Genomic DNA, 9772 nt, shown 5'->3' with positions numbered 1-9772 from the left:
AGGCGGAGGGCCGAAGCTCGCGGCTCCCCGTGCCGCCGACACGAGGTGTTTGGTTTGGCCGTCCTCTGGTGTTGATGTACTGCGGCAGAAATTCAGAGCCCTTCTTCCTCCCCAGCGCCAGCTCTGTTCCAGAAATAGTTGTGTTTTCCTCTGTCGCTTATTTATTTGATTCCCTTTTTCTAAAACGGGGGGAGAAAAGCTCTTGAGAAGCTCTTAGCAGACTGCTCCTGTTTTTCGTGTCCTGTCAGCCCCTCCAGCTGCTTTCGGGTTCATTGGATGGCTGTGCAGATTGTGGGTTTGGCCATTGTATGGCTGTAACTGCAGCTTCCCCTGAGCAAGGCTGCCTTTTGGCTTTCAGTACCTAAAGGAAGCCTACAAACAGAAGGGGAATCAATTCTTTGAAAGGGTAGATAGCAGCAGGACAAGGGGAAATGGTTTTAAGTTGAGGGAGGGAAGATTTAGGTTGGATGTCAGGGGAAGTTATTTCCTATGAGAGTGGTGAGGTGCTGGAACAGCTGCCCAGAGAGGCTGTGGATGCCCCGTCCATCCCTGGAGGTGTTCAAGGCCAGGTTGGATGGAGCCCTGGGCAGCCTGGGCTGGTATGAAATGTGGAGGTGGGTGGCCCTGCATGTGGCAGGGGGTTGGAGATTCATCATTCTTGGGGTCTCTTCCAATCGTGACCATTCTATGATTCTGTGATTCAGTTCACAGCAATGATGTCCCTCGATATATCCGACAGCTCTCAGATCTATGCTGCGTTCCTGGTGTACCTGGACCTCCTGGAAGGTAATTGAATGAACCGACTGGACAGGCGTAGCAAAAATGCATTCACATGTACTCAGGTGTTATGAAAGCTTGTGCACTGGCAGAGCCTTTCCTAGAAAAGTCCTTGGCAGTGGTTTTGAAACTTCACGCAGTGATAGTTCCCTAAGAAACACAGTGTTTTGGCACCTCGGATCCCTGTCACGCGCCTGCACAGAGCCTTTGCAAAGATTAGAGCCTGCCTCGGCACAGCTGCAGTGCCAGGATAGAAGCAGGGGAAGAAAGAGGGAGGTAGAAAGGAGAGGTTACAAGTTCAGTGGTTGTTGTGGCAATAGAATGCTCTTCTATATGCTAAAATCAAAACTACTAAATCATAGCATCTCCCTAAGAGTCCAGTTTAGCAATGGGCAGAAGTGCCCTGGCCTGATCAGGATGCTGGTGGCTGGAAAGGGCAAAGATTCCTGTAGGAAAGAAAGATGCCTAGTGGCAATAATTATGACAAGCTTTTGGAGCCTTACAAGAGTGGAATAGAGTTATCTGATAATGAAGAGTGTCTTTTATAGTGAGGGCGGTAAGGCACTGGCACAGGTTGCCCCAAAATGTGGTGGGTGCCCCATCCCTGCAGACTTTGAAGGCCTGGCTGGACCAGGCTCTGAACACCTGATGGAGCTGTGCGTGTCCCTGTTCACTGCAGGGGAGTTGGACCAGGGAATCTCGAAAGGTCCCTTCTAACTCTAACGATTCTCTGATTGTAAAGCTCTGCAAACTCTTCCAAACTGGCTTAGTTGAAAAGCGGGAAGGCAGTGTAATAAATGTTCCATAGGAGCGCTCAGAAAGGAAACTTGGCGTGTGAATGGGCTATTTGTCTCTCCTGGGAAATGCCCTGTGAGGAGAGGGAGGGAAACAACCAAAGATGTTAAATAAAACTTGAAACCTAATATTTGAATGAATGAAACTTGTGTTTTGTGTCCTGATCCTTCTCATCAACTATCGACCTTTTTAGGGAGAAGCTGGCATGAAGTGAAGCATGTTGGATTAGCAGAACTGCAGCTCGTATGTTTACATGCCCGTGAAAGAGAACAGGGAGATCTCCAAGTGATGGTACCGATACCTGCAGATGTGTTAGTGAGCCATGAGAGGTGAGGCTGTGCTCAGTGTTTGGATCCCATTGCCCGCAGGATGAAAAGAAGACTAGACAAGAGGCTGTTAATTCAGCCCAGGGGAATTGGGAGGAAACAAGGAAAGCAGTATCTCAATCTGTGAGCTGAGTTATTTTGAGTGCTGCGAATGTGTGTTTCAAGTTGAGATTGCTTTCTCTTTCTAAGTTGCATCAGTCTCTGCTTCTCCCTCCCTGGAAGTGGCAAGCCTTGGATGTCAGCTTCCTGCAGCACCCAGCTCCTTCTGTTGAGCACTCTGGATTGTTTAGAAGTTGCCTGTGTTGTAGGAGGTAATAGTGGATATCAAAGCGTGCGTTGGAGAGACAAGGTCAGAACATGAGACCTTCACAGCTTATGTTTTGAACATTCTTATGCTGCGTGTTTGCTGATAATACCTTAAGTCACTGGGCTTTCAAGTACCAAAGAGGAACATAAATCCCTCTGGACCTCTCTGAATAAACTTTTTAATTGCTGAATCTCAAGGATAAGCCTAGTGTGCTACATTTGTTTAGCTTTTTGGTGGGATAGCATAATTTGGCTGCTTTCAACTGGAAATGCATTATGCTTACTGAGAATCTAATGCTCAGCTATCCTTTGAGCTGTGATTCTGACACAGTATGTTTTAGATACGCTATGTTTTCTGCTTTTTCTTAGGCTTCAGGAGTGACAAATCAGTTTTCAGCGAACAAACTTACATCTTAATTCTGCTGTGTGCTTTCCTAAGAGCATATCTTCAGAAACAGTTCATTTTGAGGGGAAAGAAAAAGACTCGGCAGATACTGATCGATTTGAGTGCTATCTAGTTGCTGAAGAGTCTTCCATTGGCCAACACTGGTCATTTCTTGTGGGCTTAGTTTTATAGATATGGTGTGATAGAGCAAATCTGCTTACAGGACTTGCAGAATGATATACTGAGCAGCAAGTTGCTATAGGGGGCCTTTGAGAAATTACTCCTGCGTGCAGAGTTGCTGTGTTTGTTTAACATAGTGGGTTTCCACTTAGGTTGGAAACTTTGATTCCTAGGAATTGAGTCAATGCCAGCAAGTATGTTCTAATTAGTTTTTAATGACAGGGAGATGATGTGCTGTATGTATGTACTATCTGGTACTGTTTCACTGGGGCTTTTCACTTGGAGCCTCTGGACTTGTTTGTTCTGTGGTGATGCTGTTTGCTCTGCTGCTGGCACCAGCGTGCATGGAATCTGTTACTGGAAGGATGTGTGTTAGAGAAGCAAAGAGTGAATGCGTCACATTGATTAAAAGTACAGTTTGTGACTAGGTTTTGCTATAGAGCAAATGCAGAGAGCACATTGTCACTGAAGTGAGCCAAATGTTGGGCTTTAATGCCAGGTGAGTTCATTAAAGCCTGTATGTGCTTGATACAAACGTGTACTGTCTTCTGCCTGACAACAGCTTTGGGAGTTTCTGTTACTGAAAATGTGTGTGTGCATGCTTGGAATTTCATTAGAAGGTCAGCTCTGATCAGAGAGGCCTGGTGTGTCTTTGTAGAGAAAGGACAGCATCAGCTCAGCTCGTTTGCTGAAGCAGGAGGCAAAACAGAGGGTTATGGACAAAAACTGTGCCTCACTGAAGAGGAAGTTCATTAAAAAGAAATTGGAAACACAGTTATAGTGTCACTGCCTGTTTGTTCTGGCATCTGTGTTGTGACTGTTGATAGCAGGAGACTTGCTATATATATATATGCTGTCTGAAATAATATTTTCTCATTTGATGTCCCAAGCTGTAGACAGGAAAGCATCCGTGCTTAGTTACTTCGCTGTTCTGTCCAAAAGTAACAGAGTTTTTGTGTTACTTGCTGTAAGGTAGAGGAATGAGTCTGAATACCGAATTTACCGAAATGAGTAAATGCAGTTCAGTTAACATTGAAGCAGAAGCCATTGGAGGTGGTTGGGAATGTGAAAATAGTCTGTCCTCATTCCTGGGCCTTGAAAGTTTGCACTAGCTGCACAAGCCGCTAGCAGTTGGCACTGTTCAGGTCAGCATTTCCTTGCTTAAACAGTAAGCCTGGGTAGGAGCTGCAGGGGTGATTTTCTTCTCAAAGCCACTTCAACAAAACCCTGCCAAGCTCTGCCTTCCCAGGTGGCTTGGGAAGATTCCTGTTTGGCTGACACTCCAAGGACAGTGTCCTTAAAAGGCTATAGTGAAGCTGGCATGGAAATTACCAGCAGGACACCCAGATGATAAATATGCGTGGCCTGAAAACACCCAACAAAATGCTCAGTGTTTTTTTAGCTTACTCTAAGATTTCCTTTGTCCAAAGGCAGGACGGGCTGTTGTGTGTGCTGTGCTTTATGCCCAGAATTGTGACTCCTCAGAGGGGTTGAAGCAGGTAAGTACAGGTAGTCCTGTCTCGGAGCTAGAAGAAATGAGATGCTGGATCTAATAGAATCAGGCACAGTCTGTCCTGGACAAATGACATTGGCAAAGCAATAAACCACCAGACTATATGATATGTCCCTGTCCCATTTGGAAGTGTTGGAACTGAAGAATGAAGCCAGTTACATCTGGTTATGAAGACTGTGGAGTTTGTTCTAGGCTGTAACTATAATGGGATGATAATAGCAGAGTGGCAAAGTCTTTGGCTGCAGCAAACACAGATACAGAAATGACGAAAAAGAGCTGCTTACCTCTGGAAGGCCTCAGACACAGATCTCCACCAAGAGACACCCTCACCTTCACTGCCAAACCTTAAATGAAGTCAGGGAAGGAGTGGATCCTGGCTCCATCCCTTTGGTCACTCAGGTTCATTGCATACACCTGAGCTCTCCTGGGTTGGCTCTGCCTTCCCACCAGGTTCTCAATCTCTGCTTCAAGCCATGACTTAGCATTTCTACTACATGGGCTAAAAGGAAATGGACTATTTTATTACAATGGTAACTTGATTTCAGGAAAGGAACATGTTAATGTTTAATTTTAAAGCCGATAAGCATCTTTAGAGACAAATCTGGTGGTTGGAAGTGTAATCTATAGTTTGCAAAATAGATCTTCCTCTAATCTAAGGGGGTTTTGCTTTTAAGCAGCGCTTGTGATTTAAATGCACTGGAAGTGTGATGTGCTCCGTGCTTGGCATCTGCTTCAGTTTTGTCAGTTGTTCTGCTGTTAGCATTGAGTTTACTCTTACAGTACATCAAACATTAAAAATGTCATCAGTGGCTCCTAGCTAAAAATTCTTTATCAGTAGTTGCAAAGTGACTGATGTGGCTTTTGCAGCTGAGTTAGACATGCTGTACTGCTTGAACTAAGTACAGCCAGCGTACCTCGCAGAACTTTGCCAAACTGATTTCTCCCTTTTTGCACAACTTGTTTTCTTTTTCAGCTTCCCTGGAAAAAAAAAAAAGGGCTTCATATTCCTTGGGGTTTCAGTTCGTTCCTCTGATGAGTGGTATTTTCTTTGGTTCTGTTTTCTTTTCCATTACAAAAACAGGAGTTTCTTCTTGCATCCCATATTCTTGTAAGAAAGAAATCCCAAGAAACAGTGGCGTCCATTTACGCACCCTCCCCCTGCCCCACACCACACGTTTCTTCCCCTGTATTTCAATGCTTGTATCAACTTGTATAGACTCAGCTCTGCCTTTCATGGAGGGGAGGGAGCTGTTCGGGTTGGCCGTGCCTGCGATGAATTATTCATCCCAGTACAAAGGGCAGATTGAAAGCCGTTGGCTTTTATGGTAAGGAAGGCAGTAGCTCCATTTCAGCTCAATGGAGCACTATGCAACCTCCATAAAACAGCTCTGAGCTCTCAGTGTTTTCTCTGCTTCCCAGAGGCAGCTGCATGGGATAGACCACTGAAATACCTGTGTTGGCCACAAAACTTTCTGCCAGCGTTCTTTGCTTTATGATTCTGTTCTCTTTTGCTGGTTGGACAATCAGTTGAAATCTCAAGCCCGAAGTTCACCCACCATACTTTTAAGCTGTTATTTACAACGCTAATAGAAGACAGCTAAATTCCCTCTTGTGGTGTAGTTTGAAGGCAGCACTGAGGGCAGATGCAGTGTGACCTTTAGCAGTGATGTTACCTTACTGCAGCGGTCCTTGCTTTGACGTTCAGTAAGTTAATTCTGCTTTTTCAATGAATTCTCTTTAGAAAACTAGCAATCATTGCTGAATGTAGTTTGTAGTATCTAGAAACCCCCTCAAGGTTTTCCGAAGCAAAGGGCCTTAGAAATGGCAGATGTTTACTTCTGTATAATAGCATCTCCTTCATGTGTTTGAGATTAGATTCCTTTCATCTTCTGCAATGTGAGGTGAACAGGAGGTTGCTTCCTAGGTGGGAACTGAGGGCTTCATCTGCTTGGGTTTGTGTTGGTGGGAGCAGATTTAGCTTGCACTGAACATGCAGACACCATCAGCATTAGGGATGGGTTTTCAAGCTGTTCTGAAAAACAAGTACAATGTGATGTACAACTGACAGTAATTATTTGGGAAAAATGTTTAGTCTTACTCTGTTCATGGGACTTGAAGCTTCCCAATGCTTCCTGTGGTGTCCAGCTTTACATATTTTTCCTTTCACGAGGCCTTAGTTCAAAACACACCTTTTTTGTGTGGGAAATGTGATGTCTGAGTATTGCTGTTTTAACATTCAAGGCTTTTCTCCCTTGGGAGGGGGAGAGAAGGGAAAGGAGTGGTTGCAGGGTATTTTAACTCCTAGACTCCCCCCTGTATGTGCAGCAGCACGCATGCTTGACTGTTCTATGAGCTCTCCCAGGACTTTGGCATAAATCTCAAGCAGACAGCATGTACAGGGTGTCTGTCCCCATTCTTCATAGCCAGGCTGAGCCTGTGGATGAGCCAAGCTGAGGCGATGAATGCATGCAGTGCTTTACATTTCAAATGCCTTATAACCATAAAATTAATCACTTCTTGTCCCCCCCCCCGACCTCCCCCGCATTCTTAGGCACATCAAAAGGATTTAAAAACATACAGATTTCCTTCAATGTTTCATCTTTCTATCTGTGGCAGGTAGCAAGTACAGTGAAATGGGGCAAACCCAGATGTTCTTCCCTGACTACTCATATGTCTGGTGCTGCAAAGAAACTTGGTAAGCGTGCTGGCTGTCATCCTTGTTGGACGCCCTCAGGGAGGAGCGGAAATGCAGGTCTCTGATACAGGCTTCTTGAATTCCAAAGCTTATTCTCTTCAAAGATACCATCCCACTAATCTGCAGATGTGCTGGTTGTGGTCTGCATGAATGCAAGCTCTTCTTTTGGTGCTGCCTGTACGGAGAAAAGAAATGTGCTGTTAGGGCCTGGCCACTTCTGTGATACTGTGAGGCTCATTTTCTAAGTCTAGGTGCTAAATGGTGGGGGGATAAAGGTCTGTGCGTCCCTGCCTGAAGTTGTAAGAAGAAATCATGAGTGATGGTGGGTCGGTGTCCCTGGAGGTGTTCAGGAGCTGTGGAGATGTGGCACTGGGGGATGTGGTCAGCGGGCATGGTGGGGTAGGTTCAACTAGATGATTTCAGTGGTCATTTATAACCTTTGTGATTCTGTGAGAAGTGTAGATCTAATGCCTGGCTGTCCATCCAACCTCCTAAAAGAGTAGGAAGATAAATGTAACAGTTACTAAAGATAATACAAAGGAGTCTTAGCTGACAGTACAGGCCACGCTCAATACAGCTTTGTTGTTTCGGGAGGTCCCAAAATATTTCTCCAAGGAAGCTGTGCCATTTTCTGACTTTCTATTTTTCTTTCTGTTTCTCATTCTGGGGCCAGGGAGAGGTTAACCTCTGCTGCCACAAAAAGAACAATGGATACTTCTTTCCTGATGGGATTGCTGCCAGCAGCCTGGCCCCACCATTGGCTTCTGTTCAGAGCTCACTTCAGACAGAAGCTGTTGAGGTGTGACACCGGCTTCTTGCTCTGTGCGCATACAGCATTCTGTAAGGACAGCTGCAGTCCTTTCCCAGCCCCTTGTCTCCCATGAAGCTCCTCACTAGGTGCACTGCCGGAAGGCCTTGCAGTGTTTGAGGCATGGCTCGTATGGGAATGCATCTCTTTCTGGTTCCTGAGGAGGAAGCTTGCTGCAGCAGTGCTTGCTGGGGCAGTGCTGTTCTCAGCTCTGAGCTGAAAAATAAGTAGCTTATTATTCTTAAACTGAACAGGAAAAATTGCATAACTTTGTCTTGAATTTTTAAGGAAGATGTTATTTATGCTGACTTTCCTGAAGAACATCATTAGTCTTGTGGCTTCTAGTCTAGACAGGGAGGTAGAAAAGCCTGGCTTCAGTTCCTGGGTCTTCCACAGGCTCATAGAGAACTGTAGCACAAAGACTGAAGGGCTTATCTCTACAAATGAAAGAAGTCACTTGGTTCTATGTGGGGTGTGTTGTTGTTTTGTTTTTTGGGGGGGATTTTTTTCCTCTAAATGGTTAAAGGAATTTGGATTTTTGTTAGAGCAGACGTTACACTTTCTCTATGCAGACAAATTTATAGAACAAAACAGGCTTTTTACTGGATAATCTTCTTCCAGCTTTTTTAATAGCAGTTTTGCTGGAGCCCTGGTGAAAGGCTCAAATGCAAGTTTCTATTACTCCCAAGTTTTGCAGGAGTTTTTGGGGGGCTTGTGTTTTTGCAGGAATGATATTAAATAAAATAAAAGTGTGTAAAATACCTTTCAAGTTAGAGAATCCACAGTAGGAAAAACTGTGAACTAACTTGAAGGAAAAAAAGTTTTCTGCTTTGAATGTCATCAGTACGGAGACCTACAAAACCCAGCTTCTTCCTGTGTGCAAGGTTGCTATGGGGTCTTTTCTAACTGACTCTTTTCTCTTCTAGGTTAAGAGAAATCATGAAGAAAGCTGCTCTCCCCCACGATGATCCTGACACCCCGCTGTCGATTACCTTGGCCATAGTTGAGACAGATTCCACAATAGTCTACTATAAAATGACTGATGGCTTTGTGTTACCAGAGCCTCCTGATGATACTGAAGATGCAGACAATAAACAGTGGAAGAGGAAGAGACGGAAGCTTTCCAAGTAACGAAGACAAACAGACTTTTCTTGAACTACTCGAACAAAAATCCAGGAACTTAAGTGTGTAAATAAGCAGTGTGCTGAAGTCTGCCTTTTGCATATCAAGTGCATGTTCATGGAGCATGGAGTTTTCTTGCAGCTACGCTGTAATAAAATACCATTCGAAGCATGAAATGGGTCATGCTTTTGAGACAGATTGCTCCAATTAATTACTATAAATATACTTCTCAGAGGTTTGCACTGCAGGATCTCTGATTGATACCTGTTTGGGTATGTAACAATGTACAGATCCTTACCCATATTATAAATACTCAATAAAGGTCAATCTTAACAGTATCCCTGCCAGAAATCATTACTAAGGGCTTTGTAGTTCACAGTGTCTTCCTCTTAACGCTGTCAGAAGTGGTCGTGCTACCTCCCAGGTTACATTTCTGAAGGCTTCCTGCAGAAGTAACTACATCTTTCACATAACAGCCTTCTTCAGATTAAACTTGATGCCATCCTAGTAAAAGCTTCCTGAGTAAAAAGATATCCTTGCCCCCATCATCCAGGGGGGAGCGTGCTGATCTGGGGTCCTTGTTACCTGCAGGGAGCCCTTCGCTGGCTCACTCATCCAGGAAAGCTACTTCAGAGCACTGGAGCAATTCTCTGACACCATCCCTTGTGATAGCATTATTTTTCTGATTTTGGTGATACTTTGTTCTGCTGTATGCTGTGACCACACTTGCTGCTCTTGGATGTATTTTATGGACTCTGCTGCATATTCCATAAAGCAAATCTTAACTTTGCTAGGCTGCATGCCATTAGGTAACTCAGGTCCTTGTTAGAAGCTGTTAAATCCTTCAACCCTAGTGTGAGTATGT

General features: G+C 44.5%; 1 protein-coding gene across 1 annotated transcript; it reads left to right on the top strand.

Moving 5' to 3' along the window:
- Positions 1-638: 638 nt before the first annotated feature.
- TSEN15 (tRNA splicing endonuclease subunit 15) lies at positions 639-9245 on the top strand. The gene is made up of 3 exons (XM_042874154.1): positions 639-786; positions 1766-1901; positions 8712-9245. The coding sequence occupies exons 1-3, from the start codon at positions 714-716 to the stop codon at positions 8914-8916; spliced, it is 414 nt and encodes a 137-aa protein (XP_042730088.1). The 5' UTR covers positions 639-713; the 3' UTR covers positions 8917-9245.
- Positions 9246-9772: the final 527 nt, after the last annotated feature.

Source organism: Lagopus leucura, unplaced genomic scaffold, assembly GCF_019238085.1.
Source record: "Lagopus leucura isolate 7727_CA_CO unplaced genomic scaffold, USGS_WTPT01 Super-Scaffold_100009, whole genome shotgun sequence".
NCBI lineage: Eukaryota > Metazoa > Chordata > Aves > Galliformes > Phasianidae > Lagopus > Lagopus leucura.
The sequence above is the reverse complement of the archived record's forward strand: the minus strand, read 5'-3'. Positions and strand labels throughout refer to the sequence as shown.